Source organism: Aspergillus tanneri (assembly GCF_003426965.1).
Source record: "Aspergillus tanneri strain NIH1004 chromosome Unknown AapTan_2_pilon_pilon_pilon, whole genome shotgun sequence".
NCBI classification, from domain to species: domain Eukaryota; kingdom Fungi; phylum Ascomycota; class Eurotiomycetes; order Eurotiales; family Aspergillaceae; genus Aspergillus; species Aspergillus tanneri.
In genome coordinates, this window is record NW_022984629.1 from 5,603,008 (window position 1) to 5,629,187 (window position 26,180).

General features: G+C 45.4%; 8 protein-coding genes across 8 annotated transcripts; 2 read left to right on the forward strand and 6 right to left on the reverse strand.

Annotated features, from left to right (window-relative positions):
- Positions 1-549: 549 nt before the first annotated feature.
- On the reverse strand, positions 550-1,620 carry ATNIH1004_001760 (SDR family NAD(P)-dependent oxidoreductase; the record flags this gene model as incomplete). The annotated part of the gene is made up of 3 exons (XM_033566455.1): positions 550-1,029; positions 1,118-1,402; positions 1,498-1,620. The coding sequence occupies 3 exons, from the start codon at positions 1,618-1,620 to the stop codon at positions 550-552; spliced, it is 888 nt and encodes a 295-aa protein (XP_033432212.1).
- A 2,559-nt stretch (positions 1,621-4,179) lies between these two features.
- On the reverse strand, positions 4,180-4,480 carry ATNIH1004_001761 (uncharacterized protein; the record flags this gene model as incomplete). Its single annotated transcript, XM_033566456.1, has 2 exons — positions 4,180-4,287; positions 4,337-4,480. 2 exons carry the CDS (start codon positions 4,478-4,480, stop codon positions 4,180-4,182), a joined length of 252 nt encoding a protein of 83 aa, XP_033432213.1.
- Positions 4,481-6,003: 1,523 nt separating this feature from the next.
- On the reverse strand, positions 6,004-6,339 carry ATNIH1004_001762 (uncharacterized protein; the record flags this gene model as incomplete). The annotated part of the gene is made up of 2 exons (XM_033566457.1): positions 6,004-6,065; positions 6,117-6,339. The coding sequence occupies 2 exons, from the start codon at positions 6,337-6,339 to the stop codon at positions 6,004-6,006; spliced, it is 285 nt and encodes a 94-aa protein (XP_033432214.1).
- A 2,435-nt stretch (positions 6,340-8,774) lies between these two features.
- On the reverse strand, positions 8,775-10,148 carry ATNIH1004_001763 (uncharacterized protein; the record flags this gene model as incomplete). Its single annotated transcript, XM_033566458.1, has 1 exon — positions 8,775-10,148. One exon carries the CDS (start codon positions 10,146-10,148, stop codon positions 8,775-8,777), a length of 1,374 nt encoding a protein of 457 aa, XP_033432215.1.
- Positions 10,149-16,998: 6,850 nt separating this feature from the next.
- On the reverse strand, positions 16,999-17,532 carry ATNIH1004_001764 (uncharacterized protein; the record flags this gene model as incomplete). The annotated part of the gene is made up of 1 exon (XM_033566459.1): positions 16,999-17,532. The coding sequence occupies one exon, from the start codon at positions 17,530-17,532 to the stop codon at positions 16,999-17,001; it is 534 nt and encodes a 177-aa protein (XP_033432216.1).
- A 466-nt stretch (positions 17,533-17,998) lies between these two features.
- ATNIH1004_001765 (lysozyme) lies at positions 17,999-18,570 on the forward strand (the record flags this gene model as incomplete). Its single annotated transcript, XM_033566460.1, has 2 exons — positions 17,999-18,152; positions 18,212-18,570. The coding sequence occupies 2 exons, from the start codon at positions 17,999-18,001 to the stop codon at positions 18,568-18,570; spliced, it is 513 nt and encodes a 170-aa protein (XP_033432217.1).
- A 2,829-nt stretch (positions 18,571-21,399) lies between these two features.
- ATNIH1004_001766 (uncharacterized protein) lies at positions 21,400-22,551 on the forward strand (the record flags this gene model as incomplete). Its single annotated transcript, XM_033566461.1, has 3 exons — positions 21,400-21,619; positions 21,674-22,483; positions 22,532-22,551. 3 exons carry the CDS (start codon positions 21,400-21,402, stop codon positions 22,549-22,551), a joined length of 1,050 nt encoding a protein of 349 aa, XP_033432218.1.
- Positions 22,552-23,969: 1,418 nt separating this feature from the next.
- On the reverse strand, positions 23,970-25,472 carry BNA4_1 (FAD-dependent oxidoreductase; the record flags this gene model as incomplete). The annotated part of the gene is made up of 2 exons (XM_033566462.1): positions 23,970-25,291; positions 25,346-25,472. 2 exons carry the CDS (start codon positions 25,470-25,472, stop codon positions 23,970-23,972), a joined length of 1,449 nt encoding a protein of 482 aa, XP_033432219.1.
- Positions 25,473-26,180: the final 708 nt, after the last annotated feature.

The window sequence follows — 26,180 nt, forward strand, 5'->3', positions numbered from 1 at the left end:
CAGGGAATACACGGACAAGTTGTAGGCGACTCGGGGCTGAATCAGTCACTCTGAACATCATGCCGGTGGGGAACTTCATTGCAATAGTGCTACAAAGGCTATCTAAACTGTTATAGGGAGTGGACGCTCCAGCCATTAAGCAAACAAAAAGCTTATCGTCGCTCAATGTATGTATATGCTGACCATTGAGCATCTGGGTTTCCGTGGTATTTTTCTTTGCTTCTTTTTCAGCAGCCACAGAACAGATAACGCGTTGAACGGCCGTTAGATTGAAAGCTATACCAAATGTAACGGTACGTAGAAGCTTCAAGTGTATCTTCAGAATTTGGTGTCAGCTGCACCAATCTCTTTCTTGCATCTGATGTGCTTCTACCCTAGATTCTACTTACCCCCGTAACTTCTCCATATCCATTTTGTATGATGTACGCAAAACCCCTGCGGAAGTCGGTAGGATAAGTATTCAAGTCGGCCGTCTAAGCTGAATGCCGGTACTTTCAACATCGGAAGTCCTTGTTTTTATCTAAAACAACGACCGGCCTACTATATATATCACTTACTACCCTCCACTGTCACTTCGGGTCCGCCAAAGCATCCATTCAGACGGAATGTCAGCAGATTACCGTCCTTGATCTCTACCTTTCTTTTCTCAAGCTCTTCCACATTCCAATTGACAGAGACGTATCTTCCGGACAGAAACGATTTATCGCCGCTGGCGAGCCAGACAGCTGTGCCTCCGGACAGCTCGGGGGTATCTTTCATGAGCGGCGCAAGATACGGCACGCTGTGTCCCATGTCTGTGGGTACTACGCCCGGGTCGAGACTGATGGAGGTGATGGTTGGATGCTCGGCAGCCAGGAACTGTGTGAACTTGACCACACTGAGCTTGGCGGGAGAATAGGAGCTCATCCCGGGCGGGACCCCCTGGGCTGCCATCGAAGTCATATTGATTATTGTTGCTGCCGATGGGCTGGCTCCAATCTGGTTCAAGAAAGCCTTAGTGGCTACAAAGGTTCCTTTCACGTTAGTTTCCTGCAGCAACTCTGGTCAGCGAGATCAAAATTCAGGCCCTGCCTTCTATGGTCTCGAAGAATGAAAGCGGTCGAACACAAAAACTAACCTGTGTCTTCCACCACGAGTCCACATCTGTATCCACAATCGGCTTGAGGGAAACAAGCGTTCCTGCATTGTTGACCAACACATGCGGTACTCCGAGCCGGACCACGATGTTCCGAAAGGCATTGCTCATGCCAGCCTCATCCGTGACGTCGACTACGATTGAGAGGACCTTCGTCTCTGGATTGATCTTGTTGATGAGCTTCTCTGTCTCAGCCAGGCCCTCAGCTGATCGGCCAATGAGGCCAAGGGCAGCGACATTGGCGCGGGCAAATGATGCTGCAAAAGCCTACATTTCGTTAGTATCTTGCGTCAACGCTTTCGCGGTTGCCATCCACTTGCCAATCGTCCCAGCCCACGACTGGCACCAGTGATAACCACTACCTTTCCGGCTTGGGAGAGGTCAGGACGAGAAGGATCGATGGCTGGGTACACATCACGATAATTCTTAGATGTGAATGCACATGCTTTGACTTCGCAGTCGGGGTCAAACTCAGGGGTGGCCATGAAGAATCTGTTCAGTTTTACCCGCGTGTCTTGGGAATACTATGTTTGGCAATCAACTGGATAGGGGTATAAATAAAGTAGACAGAGCGAGACGATTGGAGGGGGTGTCAGATTTATAAAGGTTGCCCTAGTTTACTCCGCCTCGCCTTGTGGTTTGTGGGGGCTGAATGCATCAGCTGACAGCCCCCAGCTGGGCTGGAAATACCCATGGGAATCCTTGATCATATATTTTGGGATTATTCATGATAAATATTTACTTTCTATGCAGTAACGATGTTCAACGCTTCATTGTTCTCTCAGACCTATCAGGAAGCATCCTTTGCGAATCCTTCGTTGGATTTCGGACGTTTCAGCTTTCAAGTGTAAAGGGCAGGCCCCAGTGCCTTATGCTGCTGCGGGGACCCAGGCCCGGCCGAGCCTTAGCTTTCGTCCTTACCGCGCTTAGTCAGTGCCCCTGTGTTTTCGGGATCCCGAGGGTGCCATCACCTCCCTCCGTCCCCAGGGGCGTGTACTATATAATCATTTTCATCTCGCGCGACCCAAATAACGACCCAACTCATCTGCAACCTCCTAGGTAAAAGGATATTTAACTTAGTTAACTTAGCTAGTTACACGAAAGCTATTATATAATAAAAACAGGATACCTACGACTGCCAAGATATCTTTGGAGGCGAAGCCTGACCTACACTGAGACATAACTAATGTTGGAAGCGATTTCTCTTTCTATTGAAAGGGTGGCCGGGTGGCCTCTACTAAGTTACTAAAAGCTAGCTTACATAAATGATGACTAAGCGAGGTCGAAACCGCTATGCTTGGCGATATGCTCCAACAACTAATCGGTGTCAGGTGATAGGATTCACACTTAACATCACATAGCCTAGACTACGGAGTCATTCAAACTAGGCTTGGCCTTCAAAGATGGCTTGGCACATAGGGTTTCTGTTTTCATTACAAAGTAGCTTCCCTATAAATAGGAACTAGACCCTAATTGAGCTAGTCGGCGGCTAACAGGCATGTCTAACTTAAACAGGCCTTTCAACAACATGAGTCTAGTAATTGATTTTATGGAGCGACTCAATTTATCTCTGATTAGGGCGCTACCTGAATACAGAGTAAATGTAACCCTCAGTCGCGTGCCTCTCCACCGGCAATTAATTTATTGTCGCTTAGTTTTGCACCATGTTAGACCTGTGGCAAATTCTTTCTTGTGTTTTTCTTCTGCTGATAAACACTTATTAACCTCAATAATTTCTTTTAGAGGAGGGTCTTAGTTATATAATATTTATTCCCTTCACGTCGACCGACCATTGGTAGGCTCTTATTCTCTCCTACTAGATACTTACTCCTATTTACATTCAAGCATAGAACATAGAATTCTATACTCACTCTTGCTGACACACAAACACACACACATATACATATTAATATAACATGGCATTAATTGGTCCCGTCCGCTGTGCAAATAACACTGGCCTGCCGGAGCTTCTCTACCCCAACACCTGCGGCTTACCAATCTACCAACGCTGGAACCCACGCAAGACCCCTACACGACGTTAGGAGAATGCTGCCACGAAGTAAACGGTAGCATAGGCTACTTCGGCGAGGAGAGCTGTGCAGCGTATTGAATGCCACGGAGAATACCCACGGACAGTTAAAGGATTGCCTTTCGCACTCGCGGGAGATCAGCCAATTCGGGTGCTCTGGTGCTGGCGCAAGGAAGACGAGTCTGTGGAGTGCTGTGGTGATGATGGGATTAACGTTGTTGGTTTTATGCATTGAGGTCTAGGAGATGTTCTTGGTTTTTAAATATTGTGATTTTGTCTTCTTCTCTCTGAGATACCGCTAGGTCTTAGCTCTGGGTTTTCTATACTTTAACCGTCGGTTATCACCTGATCCCCGATTTTCATGCCTACGGCTCCAACAAAAGTGAAGCCATATCGCCACATATAATAGATAAAATGTGTATATCTTTTGGAGTACTAAGACCATTTAATCAGGGATTTGGCGTTTAAATCAGCTCTAACCGATCCATAAAACCGAGCGTACACGTTCAAGGGACAAATGAAAAGAAAATAATAACTGTATTCATTACTAAACATGCACCTGGCAGTAGACGACACTGAGCTTACAGTTGTATTTTTATAGAACATTATTAATTTACCACAGACGCCCGCTGTGCAGAATAAGAGGTAGCGCGTGCTATCCGAACTACCCGCCGAGCCTGTAATTGCCTCACGTGTAGGTCGCGTTGCGAAATCAGCCATTTCTCACAGGCCACACAATCGTCCCGGGAGGCCAGCCAAGGGGCCAGAGAAACCAAACTTGACAGCCCATAAACCAACGCATCGGGTTAGGAACCCGCCCACGGGATACCGCGCCCCATCTTCCAGCCGAACCGACAACACGATCACATCGTCCAAACGGTCGACAGAGAACTGGACGGCACGCAGTAGCACCCGCACTTATGGCACACTGCGCCTTCACTCGTACTGATCCGCAGTTGTCGGTTGCCGAAGACGAATTGCTTCTGCGATGTGTCTAGATGCTGGAGTGCACTAATCAACCCTTCTCCAGGAACACGACACCGGATGACACACCGGCATCGGTATAACCAACTGTTAATGTCTCGTTCCGGGGCGGCCACTCGTTTAAAAAACAAGCTTTGGGCTAACAACATTAGCAGGCACCGACAACCGTGATCTCCGATTCTCTGTACTGCGGCCTGCTGGGTCAAATCACCCATACAGTGAGCGGCATCCAAACGCGGCTCAGATCCGGAGAGCTGGATATCTAGCCGCGATAGAGGCTCTGAGCATGCTGTGTGGTGCCAAAGTCGGAGCCAGGATGTTTTGCCATCCATGGTGGCCTCATCGCGAAGGGCATATTGTGTCTACGAACTTGCTGCACTCGTGTCTGGAGGCTGTTAAGATTAAGAGAAGAGGGGCTGATGGGCTCGGTTTCTTCCGGAGCGTTCGATGGTGCGAGCTATTTGGACAGAAAGGTTGGGGGTTGCGCCGCTGTGGTTCATTATACAATGTCTGATCCAGATAAAGAGCAATTGGATATACAGAGGCGGTTGTTTGTCCTGGATGATGGTCCACTGGAAAAGAAAACATGACAACTGTGTAAGCGTGTGAATAGTATTCTTCGCAGAGAAACTTGGACAAAGTTTTGAACTTGTGCGTCTCCAGGTAAAATTACCAAGTAGATGATTTATCTAGTTGCGACCATTCAAGATCGTCTTACCCTGCAATTTGACAGTCATTTCGGAGATACAACATTGGGATTGGCTGTGTACATTGAAGATCGACATCTCTTACGTTCATGTAGGTTTGAGCTTGTATGGATGATTGGCGGTTACACAACCTCATTGGTTGCTCGTTAAAAAGATTCAACATTCTTTGCTCAGACAATATCTGTCGTGTGCCCCGAGCAGTCGGGCCAACCGCAGATATAATGGGGAGATTCTTAGACCTGTGAGACTGTTTGTCTATAGCGGCTGAAGCATAATATCGGCTTCTCCTAGTGCATATACTATCTATTAAGGAGACTTATTCGCTGGCCAATTGCATCGATTGTAACTCCGCCAGAAAAGATGACTTCAAAGCGTCAGAGGTTCCCCTTCAGAACACTAAGCTATCTAATATTTTATAAGGGCGTCGCGATAAAGAGAGTGGAGCATATCTGGAGAGAAAGTCAATGGAGAAATATCATCACATGCAGAGAATGAGTCGCCAAGATATGCTAGAGTGGAAAAGGCGTATCAACGACGACTCGAAGATGCGTGCTGCCGCACGCCGAGGCCTCGAAACGATGAACATCAAGACGATATGAGTACGAAAGCGAAAGGTTGATCAACCAAACAAGGTGACAAGGCAAGACGAGTACTACGTCGATGAGAAGGCCTTATATGCGGTAGGCTAACTTAATATATTTCCCCCTATACCATCTACGTAGTCGACCTGTCCAAGCAGTTGAGGTTTGAGGATAATTTTGCAACATTTAACCCATATTTGAGAATTTGAATTGAACTATCAGTAGAGGAGTGACTAGCCTTAACACTCAGGCGACCAGGATGCTTGGCCAATCAACTCGCAAGTTATGATCTTGCAGCATAGGCTAACCATGTTTTCAGTGATAAAGATCTAGTCTCGTCATTGTCAAGGAGTGTCGGGATTTCTTTTCTACTATAAAATAAGTTAGGAAATTTTAATGGAGAATCTGAATTTTTGGTAAAATAAAGTACTTAAATTTTCGGAATAAATAGTATAAAAATAGCGCATTATAACAATCAGGTCACTAATCCAGAACTATACTTCACATACTGCTGGCTGCAGTAAGGATATAAGATGGCATATTATTTTATGCATAACATAGAAAGTTTTACTCCTTGAACTCAACTTCCTTTCCACTTTTCATCCCTATAAGTGCGTAACTAACGGGATCTATGGTACCAGTCAACAATTGTTCATGTACACCTACCCTGGGATGCTTACCCAGCTGCTGTAAGATAACTTGTTCCCCAGGTTCGAAGTCCACATCTTGCGTACACTTAAGTTCAAAATCGGAATTTGGAGTACGATAAATAGTGATACTTTCAACTTCTCCATCAACATATTCCATTGTATCGGGCTCAATCAGTTTGCCACCAATTCGAGCAGCGACGTGTCCTCCCTCTTGTAGGGTTATAGGGTCACGGTCTAAATTTGCTCTAGGCATGATGGATGATGGAGAATCGGATGGAGAATCGCGGTTTGTTCAATAATAAAAGGGGTTCTTTAAGACTGGCAGAATGTTATTAAAATTGGAACGAATATCCTCTGCATTCCTAGCATGGAGATATATTTGGCTCGCTATACAGCAAATTGCTAGCATATTATAGAAAAGAATTAAGTGCCAGACTATATCGGTCATTATGACGTCTTTGACTCCATATATAGCTATGTTAATTAGAAGACGTAATATAAAGTCAATACCAATTCTAGATTATACCTGTTTCTGTAAATTATTAACGAAGATGATTAATTAAGTTTCATTGCCGCTAGTACCAGTTGTCTAGAGATTAGAGGCTTTAATAGGCAGCAGAAGTATCTAACTGCATATTAATTTTGAGTTCTGGGTTACGTTAGCTTGTAAAGGTTATGTTAATTTCATTCAGACAACTTCAAGAATACGTGAATGTATAGCCCAGAACCAATAAGTGTGAGGAAATCTTAACTTTAATGGATGCAATCCGTATATAGTGATAAACTAACTACAGTAAAACCTTAAAACCTCATTAATTTAAGGATGACATAATAGGTATTATCATGTTTGCATCACTAGAATCTTGTTGGTCTACAATACCACAACTCAATCGCGGCAAACGAACGTTAAAGTAATATGCTTTGTAAACAATTCAGTCTCGTGGGGATTGTCATAAAAGAAAATTCTGGTTTAAAAGAAGATATATAGGATATTTAATTTACTTCATGAGAATATATGAAGACAAATGCTACAAGCCGTATAACTAACTGCCTCCTTTGCGGCACTCTTCCCTTGGACGAATAAGTGTCAAGCTCATAAATCCAAATACAAATATGGAGACTCCATTCATTGGACCTAAGACCGAGAGGATCAAAATTATGCTTTTGAATATACGTAGAAAAAAAATCGTCAGGGTGTACTGAAAAGAGACTTCAGGATTAGGCGTGGCCTTAACGGATGGTGGAGATGGGCATCGGTTTTTCAGAACCGCCACAATTAGCAGTTGGTTCGAGCGATTCATAAGTTGGCTGAGAAGATTCCTAATGTCGATTCCAGCATGAGCAAACTTTAGCTACCCTGGGATAGAAAACTTATTCCATCAAGAAAAAGCTTAATGTTGTAGTGTGGATCATGCTATATTAGCCTGTAGGTTTCTCATTCACAGGATGGTTGGTATCTGAAAGTTCCAGCCACCCGTGGATCACACACATACAAGCTGTACATCGGTCCCCATGTTATTTTACAGCTCAATACAGTATTGGCATTGTTCAGGAATATGATTATTCCGGATCCTTCCTTAATAAAGCTTAGTTCCATCACTATGCATTACTTATAGGTTTGAAAAACTATCAAAGAGTATAAGACCCCGGGCACCATTTTTGCATCCAACTGTAAGGTGGGAGAAGACACGCAAGCTCACGCGTGAGATTTGAAAGGGGCCTGTATAAGTGAGAAGCCATTCGAAAAACATGATATCAATTGATCGCCGGATATTCAATCTGTGGTTGTGTGCTGAGCGGAAGCTAAACACGGCCCAATGGTTCCGTCTGGGGATTCCGAAAACACCTCAAAACTCCCGAAAATTCAGCGAGGGAAAGTGATGAACCAACATTTCCACCTGTAATTCCTCTAGGGAACTTTTTCTTGGAAAGCCTTGCAGACGAAGACAAACCTTTCACTCCCTTTGATCGTTTCAGGGCGCTTAGATAGCCGGGTTATATAGTCCTATTCTTCGAATCAGTCCGATGTTCACCTTGTAAACCCTGAAATTCTCAGATCAGAAAATAGCAATTAATCTTCCTCTGCTTTAAAATACAGACAATAGACAAGCATTTATCACTTCACAGATACAATAATTTACAACCCATGCAGTAACCTATCAAAGATAGTACCAGGTCGGATTATAGACAGCCTCCAGGGCCACAAGACGTCGAAATGGGTGCGATGCTCTTGGGCCTACCGTGTCTTTAGCCGGGATTATTGCAATGCCTCGAGGCATCTACTGGAGTTAAAAAAAGAATCCCTCGCGCTTCTAATTGTTAAGATCTTTTAAGAATAGTATGGACGTTTAATTCCTGTGTCTGTCTTGGCCAAGATTTATGATGCAGCTGAACAGGTCAATACATTTGCAATACTCTTTATCTAATGGCCGATCCCTTATCATACATCATGGTATCAAGCTCGTTTGCAACAGTTGCTACCCTCGTCTGCACCATTATTCTCCTTTTTGTGTCCGCGAATTCTTTGCAAACGCCACATTTAAAAGGCCCTTGTAGATCAAACTAGCTTCTCAGTCATAATACATTAGCATCGGAATTAGAAAATAATTGATCTCTTACCTCCTTGACCAACCCCGCCAGAAGATCGCACATTGTCGCAGCGTAGCCGAGAATGTAGAGATGCTAAGGCTAATTTTTCAGCCGGGGGAGCAGCGCTTCTGAAAACTGCCACAGAAGCGACGAGTCCTGCGTATGGAACGCAGCCCCGGTATAAAAAGTATTCCGGTGGCCCTGAAGCGCGTACAGTTTCGTGTAAAATCCAGATTTGATCTCATCGGTCGACACAGTCAACTCGAATGGTGCATGGCTTTTGAAAGCCACAAACTTCGGCTCCTCTTCTGAAGTTGCAATCCCAGTTTTCTGGAGTCGTTTAATGGAGGCGATGATGTCGGCTTTGATAACCTCGTCCGGTAGGCCAATGGGGCTGCCATACTTGACATCATACAGACCAGGAATGGCTGTCGCAGATATTCCGTAGAGTCCAGGGAGCTGAGGCAGGTTGTACGGTGTGTCGGGATCGATATTCTGGATGCTGGTTATGTTCTTCAGACCTGTGGAGCGGACCAAGCCTGTATAGTACCCTGTGTTGACAAACTTACTAAAGAGATGGCGCTCTCTCTCATCGAGGTCGAAGCTATGCAGATTTTCCAGTTTAGGGGGAATTGAGATCAATAGCTTTCCCGCATGAATTGTCTTAGTGCCTGAGGGCCCGCTAACAATGACCTTGAGGTGATTATCAGCGCTCCGGTCGGTGCTGATTACTTTACTCTGTAAGAGCACATCGGACCCCAGCACTTGTTGAGCTTTGTCATAAATTTTGTGATTGTCGTTGCCGACAGTGTCCAGAAAACCGACTTGGAGATTATGCAGGACATCCAGGCCAAAGTTCTTAAAGACGTACAATGTCTGCAAGTTGAGAATGTCTCCGAGCCCTTGGCCGAAAGAGGCAACAGTAGGAACCGCATCACCAAGATTATACTTCGCTACAAAGTCCCCGAAAGGCATCAGCAGGTCATTAGGCACTAGGTTCGGCAGGTAAAAGCCAGCCTCCAGTTCGGGATACTTGGCTGCTTGTAGGCCGTATGCGATGAGAGCATTGGTTGGGTCGGGAGGGATGTAGGTAGGGACGGCTTCGCCGGTCTTGATGTCAACGAACGATGACGCTGACGATAGAGTTGATGCTTTTTTAAAAGCCACGCCGAGGCGATTGAAGTAAGTTTTGACAATATCCAGGTCATGAAAGATTATCACACCGTAATCAACCGTCAAGTTTGTTGCCGGGTCGATATACGTATTAGTATGCCCCCCCAGGGCGTCTTCCTTTTCGACAACGACAACACTCTTTCCAGCATCATGCAGTTGTATTGCAGTGTAGGTTCCCGACGAGCCGCCACCGATGATGCATACATCCCGGGTGATTATTTCCTGCTCATCTTCAGAAGATATAGCCACAGCTACTCCAACAACGATGAGAAGGAGGACACTCTTGACGAAGGAAACCATGTTCTCATTGGCAACTCGAAATTTTAAACTATGAAAAGCTCGGAGCAGATGAAGACAAAAACAGGTCTGGTTAGCAACGTGTGGTCCTTACTACCTGGCCGATAGACGGTGGTATGCATCTATACATACCATGCGCACTAGACGCTGTTTATGTCTGGCACAAGCCAGGGCTGAATGCAGAGTCTTCCAAAGAATGTTGGAATCCGGCATAATAAGTGCACTTGGGGATACCATCGTCAATGATTGTTGCAAGGCTTAGAGTTCCTAGAGGAATTAGGTCATACGAGTAAAGGAATAGTTACTTTTCTTCTCCTGAAAATGACCTATATGAACACACATACGACATTACCATATCAATATTATTCTGCGAACCCGACAAATCCGCTAATCCATAATATAACCAACCGGGCCATGCATACACCAACTAATAACAAAAGGTTCCGCTTCGCTCAGGAAGCGGGGTTACTATGCAATCAAAGCCATATGTACTTGTTATTTCGCTCATCACTAAGTCAGGTAGAGAAGCCGCAACTAGGGGTCGTAGTAGTCATCGAATATTAGAATAAGAAGTCTTTGGCTCGTCCCCGAAGGGCTACCATCTTGGGCTGGTACGTATTCAAGCTAAGAAGTAATGGTCGTGAATGATTGATTCTTCTCTCCTTCCTTGTCTACAAGCTAGTCTATTACACCTCTATTTAACATCGGATGGCAAGGGGCTGGAATGCTTAAGGGGTTGGAATGCTTAAGGGGTTGGACATGTAACACATCCCTTGCTATCACTAGTCGAAGCCGTCAGGGTATGGGAGCCATAAAAGTCAGTGGAGACGTAATGAAATAAAGTTAGTCGAGTTAGTACTTTTAGGTGCAAATCCTCCTATCATCATGGATAGGGATTTCGCTATCTCCGGGCGCGGCCCTAGTGGGGCTCCACTGGATATGAAGGCCACAGTAAGGGAGGGAACTTACTCCATTCCTTTCATAATTACAGTCTAGACCTATCCTGCCTAGAAGGAATAGGGCGGCAGTACCTTCATGACACTTTAGTAAGGTTGAGGCAAACACCTGCCTCAACCTCTGTGACGAATCTACCAGAGGATTGGCCTAGTCTATAGGAGTTTTTCCCTCTTGCTCTCATTCACCATGTTTACATGGAGTTAAGCAAAAGCATTTGTAATTGCTAAAGAATTAAGTAAACTGTAGGTTATTTTACTGCGGTATTGCTATTAGTTTCTTGGATTGTCACTTTAATTAATAATGAGAAATAAAAGAAATGCAAACCTCCTCCATTTTCTTACAAAGAAAATTGGGCCATGGATTAATTGTCTTTTATTAATGGGGCTTGTAGTGTTTACAGTAAAACCCAAAGGAATGTCTGTCGTAATGGTTTTCGTTGGTGTAATATATATTACTAAATTTGGCTTAAATGACCTTGCCATGTGTCAGATATATATGTGTAAATATATGAGGCCTTTTCAATATTCTCCGTATTGAGGATTGTCGATATGCCTTATGTTGACCCTGTAATGAACTTGGTGGAGGAGCTTTGATGGGTAATGACTTGGCAGAGGAGGCTGCAATATAGGCTTACTAACTACATGCGAACCAATGACTAGATTAGAGGAGCATTTAATGACCGACTTCGTTGTTGTTGACTGTGTTTCTATCTCGCGTGGATAAGCGCTTCTGGCATTGGATCGGATTAACATATAGTTATCCGCCAACAACATCCTTTACAAACCCGCTTCTTCAGGATCAACTACGTCATGACTATTGCACATGATGTCCCAATATAGACTAGCTTTATTCTCGCCCCACGTTAAATCGGGGGGGATTTGAGCATGCCTTATAATGTACGAATAATCCGCATTGGTTATTTTATTTTATTTTTTTTTTTTAAGAAAAATTTAAGACTTATAGCCTTAAATCTAAAGGCTTTAATCAATCACACAAGCTCCTACTTGTAATTTTTTGTCCATTGTGGCTTCTCCCAATCTTTCGTGCTGCAGGGACATACGATTAAAGACTATTGGATTAGGCTGGGTTGGCCAACTAGAGGCGTTTAAATGTAGAATTATTGAATTTAGTCACAAGAAGATTTCTAAGGTAGAATAGAAGAAAAGTATATTCTTAGGCCTTTATAGGTTAACTTTATAAGTTAACTTTGCATAGACTAATGGCTGATTTAAAATAATGAAGTGCAAGGGATAAAGCAGATCCATACTGCTCCCGATCACCCAACAACACCTTTCGAAGAATGATTGAAGACTCATGGTGCTTGCCAGCGAGCAGAACTTGTAGATGGGAGGCTTATTTTGGGGTTTCCAGGTTAAGCTTCTACCCCGTAAACCCCGCCATGAAGATCCTCTACTCGGCCCAAGCGACCCACCACCATCCGGGTATTGGAAGCATATTTCCCTTGGTATGGATGTGTTCTAGAACTCCGCGACAAGTTTATCTATTCTTGTAGGCCCTATGACTTGTTGGGATATCTATAAGTGGAGCCCAAGGCCCATGGCTCCATTTATTGTTCAATCACCAGAAACTTTTTGTCATGAGCAATTCTAAACTCTCCCGAGGAAATGTTTCCCCACTATAATTAATTTAATATAAAACATGATATTCTACTATATTATACCTTCTTTTGTTCACTAATCACTGAGTGATAATACTCTAAATCACGTACAGCAGCGGTAACATGAGACGAGGTGCTTTTTTGCTTATTAGCCTGTGGCAACTAGCCGCCCTTTTTAAAGTGGCTAGCGCGCAAACAGCTGTGGACGGTAATCTACTTGGAGAACTGTCACCATGTGCAGTAAGGATATAATCTCAGTGACTATAGACCTTGTCAATAATTAACCCAGTATTATAGTTACAATGTTTGCAGGAGACTGTCCCAGAAGTGTCTTGTAACCTTACTGATATTCCTTGTCAATGCGCGAGTGGCAAACTTGTTAACCTTCTATCAAACTGCATGATTGCGAACTGTACTATGGAAGAGTCACTTAGTAGGTAAAATCCATATTCTTCGAGACCTTTTAACGCCACTAACCGTTTTCCTCTAGCGCTGGTTAAAGTCGATGCCGTACAATGTAATCGGCCTCTGAATAACCACCATAGTCTGGTTGTAGGATTTGCAATTGCGACACCGGTTGTAACGTTTATGATGATATTCCTGCGTGTTATATCCAGGTTATGGATAGTCCACAGACTATGGTGGGATGACTGCATGCATATTATTGCAGGGGTAAGCTCAATCCGTTGCACTGATAAATATTTCTCCTATTCTTTGGCCAGAACTTTTAGACTGACCATGGAGCTTGCTATTAAAGGGATTTGCAATACCTTTAACAGTTTTTGCGAACCTTTGTTAGTGCTTCCTGTAATCGACTGACAATGGCATTGTCTAACTTCCTAACTTAAAGGCTCAAATCATGGCTTTGGATACCATGTCTATGATATTAACTTCAGATCAATTTCCGAAGTATCGCGCCTGCTTTTCTGGTGTAAGTTCTCAACAGTCTTATGCGAAAACTTCTTTATAAAGCTAACTAGGTATTGTTTAGGGTATCTCTGCATAGTATTCTGGCCTTGTACAATCTTCTTTATTAAGATGTCTATTCTCTTTCTTTATCTCCGTGTCTTTCCAATTCGCACTTTCAGGGTGATCGTTTATATCTCCATGGGCCTCTTAACTGCCTCTTTTCTAGTCGTTGAACTAATGGCCATCTTCCAATGCAATCCGGTCCAAGCCACCTGGGACTATAATATCAAAGATGCGCATTGTTTAAGCATATCGAACATCGCGTACGCCAATGCTGCTGTTAATATAGCAACAGAAATTATGATATTTATTCTCCCCCTGCCCGTGCTTAGGACATTGCAAATCTCCAGACAAAAGAAGATAGCACTCTTCAGTATATTTGGCCTCGGTGCAATGTAAGACCGTCCGTTCCTAATACAGGGATAAAGTTATTTACTAAACAGGAAATAGTGTTATTGGAATCGCTGCGGCACGTCTGGGCACACTGTCCAAAGTGGGAACGTACAACGATCCCACTTACACTCAAATCCCTGTTTACGTCCTCAGCTGCGCGGAAACAGGGGTGGGTCATATCTGCGCCGCTGCGCCAGCATTGTACCAATCTGTTGTTCGGATTAAGCGCAGTGCATTTCCAACAACCCAGTCTGATACTATTATTGTAGAGAAGAGACTTCCGGGGAAAGGCTCTCCTCCGAATTCCTCTTCCTCACCTGCTCGTCAACAAATAAATGACAGAATCTATCCGCAGTCGATGAATTTGTCTGACTTGGCGATTATGGGTCGTAGTGGGACATCCGACATTCCGGATACCGAATATACTCCGCCTTTTTTTTCTCATCCAGATGCTAGACATTAATTATCGTCAGGCCAACCGAGAGTCCCCTTGCAGGCTAAGTTGAAATTGCGCCATTGGCACTACTATCGAGCCTCATCTCTAACTGGATACTATTACTACTCGTGCTTCAATTCAATCCAGCCCTGGACACCAGTGTCCGGAAACCCCATATCCATTCCCAGCAACCCAATTTAAGGCTATTGAGCAAAAAGGATTTCCAACATGGTCGACTCGGGCAGGTGTTTTGCCTGGAAATTTTTATAATTTATTAGAAAAATACTTCGGGAAGTATACTTTTATTTTACTTTTATTTGTTTCTTTGGATACAATTGGTGCCAACCAAGAAGTAACTACATTTAAAATAGCTGCCACCGTATTTTGAAAGCTCGGATTCTGTCAAACATCTGACGTCTGTTTCGACTATTTTTCATCCACATTTCCTTCAGCTAGTCAGCCGAAATTCGCCGATACAGCCTTAAGCAGAACATTAAACAGCAATCCTAGAACAGTTAACATACATGCTCCATATATTCACGCAGTAGACGTTGGTTGAGACCATACTTAAAAAGGGAACCTCAACTTGGATTTCACAGGCAGCAGAATCGGTATCAAAACACCACCTCGATTCTGCGTTTCACACTCTTCTCCTGGGCGCAAATCTCGCAATATTTAGTTATTCTATTTTCAATTTTATGCAATATTCCTAATCGTTTCGCGATCCTGCGCACCCTGCGCTCGCCAGGGTGTTCAAATCGTTAGTGCATTAAATCCCAATCTGGTCCGTTTTCTTGCGCCAAAAATACAGACATGCGATTACTTCTAACATTGTTAGTTAGAAGAGTATCTGCCGATTTAACCCATTTTAAATAGCCCATGCGACTTTATTAAAACCAGTCGCCAATATCTTTCGATCCTTTCGAAAAATCGATATCCCTTCACAGTATGCTCATTGAAAATCCCATCTTTATACAGCATCTATGTAGATAAAATGTTCCCTCTTAATCCAGGTACGTACAAGACGTCTCTAATCCGCGCACATGAGTCACCTAGGGCTATCTGTACGATTGATTTACCAGTGATTATTTAACTATTTCCGGCAGTTCCGAGCTTTCCTTTATAATCCAATCCAGTCTTTCGAATTGTCTAATATCGCCCGTGCAATGAATACTTGTGCCGCTGTCAATAATCCAACATCATTTAGCCTCCCTAGGCCTAACCTGCCTAACTATATCGCAGGCTCGAACTCACGAGCTAACTCATCCCCAGCATTATTCCCGCATATATCATGCCTCTAAATTTACAGCTCAGTCCCATATCGTGGATTCTCTTGTAGCAACCAATTCCACAAGCTTTCCGGCAGACAGAGAATGACGGGCCCCCATAACCTTTTGCTGGCAGTAATAGCAATAATGCTCAGAGCTCCCGAGTAGATTCTATTACCAAGACCCCAATACTACTGAAGGTCAAGAAGGAAGGTTGGAATTTCTTTCAGGAGCTCCGTTATTTACCTGATATTATATCCATAATCCTGGGTCGTAGACATCAGATTTGTGGAGTCGTGTTTGAATTTCTACGCAGAAAGGCAGCGCATCAACCCGCAACTGATACATTGGAAATTAAGCAAATTTAACTATATAAAAAGTGGCAGCTGATTAAAAGGAATTATAATATGCTAGAAAGCAATGCTTTGTCTTATAATTATTTAGAGAAACTTTGAACATCTGAAGTAACAGAAGCAGGTAGGAAGGATAGTGAAAACCCCGAGCAGGACAGTCTTATTTAGTATACTCCACCCAGTTACGAAATTAGGGTGCTATTATATATACTATAAGGAGTAATATAAATAAGTATCTATATATTTCTACTTATAGATAGTTGAGTTTATTCTGTTTGTTCAAGAAATCAGGAAAATTATATGAAAAAGTGGCGGCTCGGTGGTTGAATACGTTAGCGGTCTCCGGCCACCCTTTGAATAAGACAAGCAATCGCTTCCAACATCATCGATGGCGAATCGGGGCAATAGGGACAATAGGGACAATAGGGACAATAGGGACAATAGGGACAATAGGGACAATAGGGACAATAGGGACAATAGGGACAATGGGGAGAAAAGGGACAATAGGGACAATAAGGACAATAGGGAGGTCACACGTGCTCCAACCCTTTACATTATCCCAAAGATTACTAGTTATAGAAGCAATCACTTTACTTTGGTCTGGTACGTGGATCCATAAATAGATCCATATCCAGAAGACAAATCCCCAAATCCATACATGGATGTGGATCTGGTAAATTAGATATTTGTTTACATATTCAATCCATATCCTTTGGGGAGCCTTAACCGGACTAGATTTATCCTCTACCACACCTCCCTTTAACGCTCACGTCCATAGGCCTCTCCTTCTGCCTTGATTTCTTTGCACTGGCAGACTAGTGTCCGATCTCGTTCTCCTTGGCGACTTCAGCATCCCTGATCACCCCCTTCTCTCGCTATCCCTTTGTTCCCGCCCGTTGTGCCCGTGTCGCAGCCCGCCGTTCCCACCACCGTCTCCATCCACAGCGCGGCTGCCACCCCCGTCACCATCGTCAACTGGAGCACTCCCTTCGACCCCGGAAGAACCCCGGCACGGCCGTCCTTGGGGTCTCCGAAGTGCGCGATATGACCACCAACGATCCATCCCTCCAGACATCATCAAAATATCCCGTCGATTCCCTCCATCGATGGACGACATCGTGGAGATCGCGGCGGGAAAGTCCATCGAGACCATGGTAAATGTACCCAGTGGAGAACTGGTCGGAGGGAAGGAAAGCACAGTGAAGGTAAAGGGGATATGGCATGCCGTGTGGTAAATGTCTTGCACCGAGGTATCGGGGCTAAGTTGGGGCATTTCGGGGATGTACGAGAGGGGAATTCGTGTCCGACGCGATTCGCCTGACTTGAAGCGTTTCATCATCTCACTGTCTACAGAGGACTCGAGGTAGTAACGAATAGCAAATGAATATTTCATTGACGATCTCATCCTAGCGGAATCTGACCCACTGATCTCCTTCAGGTCAGAGTAAGATTTGATCACCCGTCTCCACCTGATGGATACGAGCGATAAAAATAATCCGATGGCCGCACGGCGGGGCCATATGCATCGTCCTCGTTTCAAGGCTATATATGCAAGTTATATTCCGTGGATGCCAATGCAGATCATAATCTACAAGGCAGGTCCGCGACTGATGAAATCGTCCGATCATCACTGCACAGGATCGATCACCAGGGCCCTTTTCCCTGCCGGAATTTTTCTCTCCTCACCATCCTCAGCTCGACTCGTATTATACCCGAGTTCATCTCGAGTTCAACATGGGGGCTGTTCATGGCAGAAGTATAAGAACGAGGTCGTTGCTGCCTCAGACCGATCAACAACACACCACTCGATCAACCAAGTCCACCAGATACGATAACAATCCCACTCTCAAACCCTCATAATGAAGGTCGCTGCTCTTGTCTCTCTTTTCGCTCTGGCTTCGGCCCTCCCCTCCCTTGAACGTCGTGGCATCAACGACGCTGCTGTTGAACTCATCGGCGAACTGGAGGGTTTCCGCCCCGACTTCTACTACATTAACGGCCACAAGACCGTCGGTGAGCATCATCTCGAGCCTCCCTCAAGAACCGCAATCGCATCGGACTAACAAAATCAGGGTATGGCCATGACTGCGTCGCCAAGCAGGACTGCGGTAGCATCAAGACACCGATCAGCAAGGCCGAAGGGGCCGCACTGCTGAAGAAGGACCTTGCCGGATACGAGAAGTGCGTCTGCAAAATGCAGAATGCCAAGGAGCTGAATGCCAACCAGTATGGCGCGCTGGTCAGCTTCGCGTACAACTCGGGCTGCGGCGGCGTGCAGTCCTGGTGGCATGGGGCGATGGCGAAGAAGAATTTCAAGGGAATCTGCGAGGCCTTGCCCACGACCAACACCCTGAATGGATTGTTGACCAACCGTCGGAAGAAGGAGGGTGCGTTTTGCAGCAAGCCGACCGACAAGCTGTCGGGCTGTTAGATTGGGAAATCTCCACAGCTGCGGACGATCACCGCTTGTTTGCCTTTTTCTGTTTGCCTTTGTGGTTGTTGAGTGTAGTTGATAGGATAAGAATAGGATAAGAATAAGATCAATGATATTGGTATCGCCGTATATCCACGTTTAGGCACTCCGGTAGAAAGAGCCTGTTAAATTCTCAGTAGTAAAATATTGGGAATGCTCAACACAAAGTTCCAATGGACGATATCACTGAGCACGCTGAGTCCCCTAGGGACACACTGCGACTAGCTGAGCCTCGAAAATATGGACTGAAGGACAAAAACTAGCAAATGATTTGTTACTAACAAAGACAAGAACCGGCCTTCAAAGAAGCCATGAATGAAGTTCGAACTTCAGGCCTCCTCTTAGTGATTCCTAGTAAGAAGGGAGAAGAAAAAAAAGGAGCGATACATAAAGCCTGTCATAATCCCACGTATTTCTTACATTTTCCATTTAATTGGATTAAACTCCCTGTCTCGCAATTGCAAATGCCTCAAGATAGCATCAATGAGACACTTAGTAGCCGTTCGCAGAAAGCTCTAGAACTCCTGCCCTTGAGAGGTCTACAACTTAGGCAAAATTAATCCATTCCTGTAAGTTGCCTCCCTTAAATATTTTCCACCTCTTGACTGGAAGTGTGTCGAGGGTTATAGATATTTGCAGCCCAGTCTCTTTCGAACCTCACGCTCAAGAGCACTAAGTAATGTGTTGTCTCATCAACACATCCGCCGGCCGCCTCCCAGTAGCCGGCCTTACTATCACCAGGTGCACGCTTAAGGACACAAGCCGATGGGGGTCTGTTTCGTACACGAATCGGCGTGTTTCTCTGGCTGAAAGCCGTGAACTGACTTCATGAATATAACAGCATCTACCCTGACGGAATAGACAGTGCCATGGAAGTTGAATCGATGATATGAATCAGCGAGGCTGAACTCGTATAGTTCTGTCTTACAATCGAGGTCAAAGCGCTCATCCTGATGATCTACCTATTCAGTTACGTTGAGCACTGTCGACTCAGGATTATCCCTGTGCTTCAAACGATAATTTTGAAATTCAGCAGCGGTAAATTGAGCGGAAGGGACCTTATTAGCGAATGCTACCGACATATTAACGACGTCCCCCAGCACGCGATCGGGAGAAGCTGGCCCAGATAAAGAGGGGCGGAAAGCATAATTCCATTTGGCCTCTGCTCGACATTATTAGTCTCGATTCCCACCGTAGGCTTACAATCTAAAATCTTTTTAGTTCTGCCTTCTTTCTCTGTTTCCGCTCAGGTTTCATACTTTCTCGGTTTGTCTGGAGGTCTATCTAAATATACCTTTTGATTTAGGGTTTATTTGTCTACCTTTCTCTACCTAGTTTTGAAACGAGGGACGGTGCTTTTGGCCCCTTGTGTGACTATCATGACTATTTGTATCCCTCGTATCCGTCCGATGGAGACGGCTCAAATACAGGGGTCGATTAATTCTTGGTGTGACCAATATGACGAGTGGGTCAGATTCGGCTGGGAGTCAAAATATTCAATATAGTAACTCGAATCTGGTTGGACACGAATTCCAAATCGCATCCTCGAAATGTTCCAACTTCACCTCTGACACCTCGTTGCGAGACATTTACCTCACGGCACGCCAGATCCCCTTCGCCTGCACGTGTATTCCTTTCGACCGACCAGTCCTCCACTGGGTAGAATTACCACAGTCTCGATGGACTTTCCGGCGGGATCTCCAGGATGGTCCAGCGATGGAGGCAATCAACGGGATATTTTGATAATGTCTGGAGGGATGGGTCGTTGGTGGTCATATCGCGCACTTCGGAGACCACAAGGACGGTCATGCCGGAGTCCAAGGGAGTGTTCTCCAGTTGACGACGGCGACGGGGGTCACAGCCACGTTGTAGATGGAGACGGTGATGGCAATAGCGGGGTGCGAAAGCCTAGCGCGGGCGGGAACAGCGCCACCGCCAGAGGGGTCGTTAGGGATGCGGAAGTCGCCGGAGAACAATATAAACAATATAACTAGTCTGCTCAGACCAGTGAGGAGGAATCCATGCAGAGAGGAAATGAATTGTTTCTATGATAAGGGAGAGAGCCAGAGGCTGTTACCATGAAGTCGAGCACCCAGGCATCGCAACGGCGGATTTCAAGGTGCCCGTTCAGTGGACAGCCCTGTGTGGCGCACTGAGGTTGCATTCCGCAGGCGTATCAACGTCGGCAGATTAAATTCTATTAATTGCCTTGGAACTTGCTTCGCTTGTCCACAATGGATTGATAATTGATAGGTAAGTAATAATTTCACAATCCACAATGCCTCACCTTCTCCTATTCAAAGTCCGTGGAGATCGTGGCAGTGAATTTACCGTTCACATATCTAAGTCATAGCTCTTACCAGCAGCAAACACCGCCGGTTAAAGCCCTGGTGGTGCTTTTATCACCACTTCTTAGATGTGACTTCATGGTGCCGACTTATTGGTCTTGAGAGTCTTAACAGTACTAATCAATGCCACGAGATGTACTTACCCATCACCAACTGCAGCGGAATTCCTCTGGACCAAGCATGCAGCATTGGTCACTATGCCGAAGCATTTCTGAACAACCACATGCTACTTTATGTTCTGGTGCTACCAGCAGTGTTAAGGGCCGAGTCGCATGGGAGTCTCCATCACTGAATAGTGCTCGCTTTCGATTTTATTAATATGGGATAACTACTAGCAGTCCTGGCTATATAAGCTGCTTTAATCCCTTCCCAAGTCGCTCGTCTTAATCCTCTTTTTACCATCCTCATCCTCAACAGCTCCTCTCAATCCATCTCCATCATGCGTTTCACCTCTGCTCTGCTGGCCCTGGTGCCCGGCCTCATGGCTACCCCCATCGATGTACGCAGCGATTCCGGTCTGGACGTGGCTCTTAGCCAGGTGGCCAACACGCGCATCAAGGCCGTGGTCAAGAACGTCGGCAAGGAGGAGGCTACCTTTGTACATCTTAACTTCTTTAGTGATGCTGCTCCCGTCCAGAAGGTGGCTGTGTTCCGCAACAGTACGCCTCACACATTCCATCCCCACGCTCCCTTGCATCCACTAACCTCTACAGACACCGAGGTTGAATTCCAGGGCATCCGACAGCGCGTCAAGACCCACGACCTGTCCGAGGACGCGTTGACTACCCTGGCCCCCGGTGCCACCTTCGAGGATGAATTCGACATCGCTTCCACCTGCAACCTGGCCGATGGAGGCAACATTACCATAAGCTCTTCCGGCTTCGTGCCCACCACCAAGGACCGCAACGTTAACGGATATCTCCCCTACACCTCCAACAAGCTTACTATTAATGTCGACGGTGCCAAGGCTGCTTTGGTACCCAAGGCTGTCAAGCCTCTGAACCGTCGCACCGTGCTAACGGGCTGCTCTGGATATCGTCTGTCGACGCTGGAGACAGCACTGAGAAATACTGTCTTGCTGGCTGATGCCTCCGCCGAGGCTGCCACCTCGGGTTCTGCGTCGCGCTTCCAGGAATATTTTAAGACAACCTCCAGCCGGACGCGCAGTATTGTGGCGGCACGGTTAAGAGCTGTCGCCAACGAGGCAAGCTCGACTTCATCCGGTCGCACCACGTACTATTGCACCGATCCGTACGGGTACTGTGGCTCGAATGTGCTGGCATACACTGTGCCCTCTTCCAATACTATCGCCAACTGCGACATCTACTACACCAACCTTCCGGCGTTGACAGGCACTTGCCATGCTCAGGACCAGGCTACTACTACGCTGCACGAGTTTACCCACGCTCCGGGTGTCTACAGCCCCGGCACCGATGACTACGCCTATGGATACGAGGCCATCATGGCTCTGAGTGCCAGGCAAGCCTTGCTCAACGCAGATACTTATTCGCTGTTTGCCAATGGTAAGTTGTCTTGCTTCTTTCATATGTGATGGGATCTGACTCTGGTAGCTGTGTTCCTGAACTGCTAGAATCGGATACGAAATCATAATGGAGAGAATATAAGCGGATGATCGTAGATGCAAGGCTGAACTCGCTAGGTAGAAGTTAGGAAGCTCAATGCGGAGCTGATCAACATACGAGTTCCCTTATCTCCTTACCTGTATCTAACAATGTAAGAACAATTGATACATGCGTCTGGAAGGGGAAATGCCGGATATATCCATATCACTGTGAAGATTTGGTCAATCCTCGACAATCCATCCCAAGAGCTATTGATCATCCAGGGAGTGACAGGAGCACGCGGAACCGGTTTCTTAATCTAACATCGACTCCCACAACTCTCCGGGTCTACATAGCTTCCGCTGCTTGACCTCAACAATTCCTTTTTCCTTCGGGTTTGCTTTGTAGGCTCGCGTGCTTGGCCGTCGTTAATGAAAGACGCCATTGCAAACAGAACCATGGCTAGCGCTGTCCATTCAATCTCTCTTCGCTATGGAGTCATCGGTTGGATCCCCTCGTGGGTTCAATACAATTCTGATGAAGTAAACCTGAATGAAACAGGAGTAGCACGGCCGTATCAATGGCTCTCTAAGAATGACCGTCCGTCAGAATTCAATCTGAGACCTGCACCTAGCACAAATATTTGTAACTACTGTCTTAGTGTTTGCGCTATCCACTTTGGAAGTCATTTTATAGGTTCTGTACATCTTTCCGACGTCAAAATTATTGAAGCGGAAGAATAGGAACCTTCTCTACTTATAACAATCATACATAGCAGTGTGTATTAGAATGAGACGTCGTTAGAACTTCACGCTGTTTTTATCAGAACTCTGTCCAGAGAATTAGACCCCCCAAGTTAACGGTCTTCGGATATATCAATACAGAGCCATTTAGTGTTTCCAGCTTGAATAACTGAATAAACTAATACAAAGCTATTTAGTAGGAACAGATCTATTTAATATAAATAGAGCCACTAAGTACGTACAGAGCCATTGATTGCAATATCTAAACTATTGAGTACAATATTGAAGCCACGGCCATTAGGCGCCCTTGGGAGCAAGTCTCTAACTATTAAGGACCTATATCGGGAGATTACTAGATTTGGAAATCAGATTATATTTAGAGGTACAAGGCCTAGCGCTGTGTTTGGCGTGTTTCCAGGCTTCCTGATCAACTCGAAATACTATTATTCTTATTCTTATACATAGGGCCAGCACTAAAACTGATACAGATAAACCAATCAATCAATCAACGATAGAGTATTTATATATTGACCACCAGTTTAAACTAACTTAACAAGTTTATAAAGCATTCCCACAATATCCAAAATTTTCCTTTAGATACTTATCTTTATGGCTTAAGTATTCAACTCGTCAATAAAGGTTTGCAAGATTAACCACCTTTGAAGCCGTGCTTAACCCCTAAGAAAGAATCGGCCCTAAACGATTTACTCATAGTACACCATACTATCGATAAGAAAGCCGATAATAATCATACCGATGGAGACAATCAGAAAGAAAGCCAACGCCACACCGGCAGCAAGTATCTTGCCCTGGCGTTGGTCGGCGCGAACTATCTCCGAATATCGCTGCTCGGTAAAGCTGATCCGTGAATGCATGGTCTGCCACCCTAGCTGCGGCACATGTCGTTGCAGGCTGTCTTCGATATATTTTCTGGTTCTGTAAATCGGAGTATTTACCCCTTGCCTAATCTCAAAATAGGCGCGCTCCGCTACATTATGGATTGTATGCACATCATGCACGCGCTCTGCCGTGTATGCCTGGAACGCCAGTGATCGGGCCTCGTTCCGAGCCTGTGGGTCTGATGCGGCATACACGCCTTTCTTTTCTAGCATATTGAAGAGGACCCGGACATCTTCCATGCCTGCATTCAGACCCTGCCCGTAGAATGGGAGGATGGCATGTGCCGCATCGCCGATAATCACGGCACTGGACCCGAAATGGTGCGGATTGCATTTGACCGTGACGAGTGGCAGGTGGGGATTCTCGTGGAATTGGGTCTTGAGAGACTCCCTGGAGATTCTGTGGGGACAGATTCCGGGGAAGTAGGTGTCGAAGAAATCGAACAGCTTCGCGCGTGGTGAGCTTTTTATGAAATCTAGGCGTGCAGACGGGCCGAACAAGGTGCAGTTGAACGATTTGTCCGGACATGGAAACCCGACAAGCGTGAAGTCCCCACTGGGCCAGATATGGACCTGACCGGGGGACAAGCTAAAGTGACCATCTGCAGACGGTGGTATTCGCAGCTCGCACCACCTAGTGTCAACATACTTTTGTTCGTAATCTGTATAGGCGTATTTCATCATATGATATCGAACTGCGGAATGGACTCCATCTGCACCGATTAAGAAATCGAAGTTGACCTCTACCTCTGGTGAGGATGGTTCTTGTTGTTTGAACCAAGCTTTGCGAGCACAGAAGTTGGCTCTGACAAATCTGTGGTTGAAGTGGATCTTGATGTTTGGGGTCTCTTCGAGTGCCTTACGGAGAGCTTTATTTAGTGCCATACGTTCCACTGAATACACGGTGTTCCCATTGATATCGTATGGGTGGAAAGACTCCTGGAGCCTTCCCGAGGCACTTTTTCCATGTATCATTCTACCATTCATGGGGATAGCTGCTTGCGCGACGGCATCGACGAAACCCTTGTGCTTGGACTGTCGCATTGCTCTAAGACCGCGTTCTGACAAAGTGAAGTTGATCGATTTTCGAAACATTGGAGAATGACAAGATGGGTTCTGGACGTCATCTATAGACAGAATAGTGAGTAATCTCGAATTGTAACTACCTATCGATGTCCTACCAGGGCGAATGTCGTAAATTTCCACGTTGTCATGGTGCGAGGCTGCATACAGTGCCGCCAAAGAGCCTACAGGCCCAGCGCCCACTACAACTACACTTTGCATCCCAGGCTTCAGGCCGGTTGCCATGGCTTTGCGCGGGCAAGACACCTAGAAGCAACCAATATGTGTGCTCAGGGATGAGCGATTGTTAAAACCAAACTAGAGTGAATAGTACACCAGCAAGTTTCAAAAGTCCAGGATTTGAGGACGTTGGGACTAATATATTTGTAAATAGGAGGGATCGTTTTAAATGATGATTCTTATCTTCTCAAACCTATGATTGGGGAGGGTTCTTGCAATCTGGTTTTAAAAAGCCCGCAAAATTATAGAGGGCTGTCCCAAGAGCCCTCCGCTCTCCCCTGTACCAGTCAAGGCATGCGCCCTTACTGGCCAACGCGACATAAAGGTAGTAGAAGGGTAGTATTGGCAGAAGCTTATTCTCCTACGGCAAGATCCACATACTGCTTCGTGGTTACATCTCAACTGTAGAAATTTCAGGGAATGTAGGCGGAATTCAACTCCGGAATCGGAAAGATTGGGTCAATGACGCGACCAATTGAAAAGCTCCATCAACAGCCGAACAGACCTTATATAAATATATAACCAGATGTAGGCGTGGCAGAGTAGATAGCTTAACCGAATTTTTAAATGTTAATATGAATTTTACACATCAAATTATCTGCAATGGCTGAATTACTCGCTTCTCTAGATCATTACGATATATCTCCTGAGGCGGGTTTTCTACCATCCGTGCCACCACTGGAGAGGTTGCCAGATCCGTACTATGAACCCTGG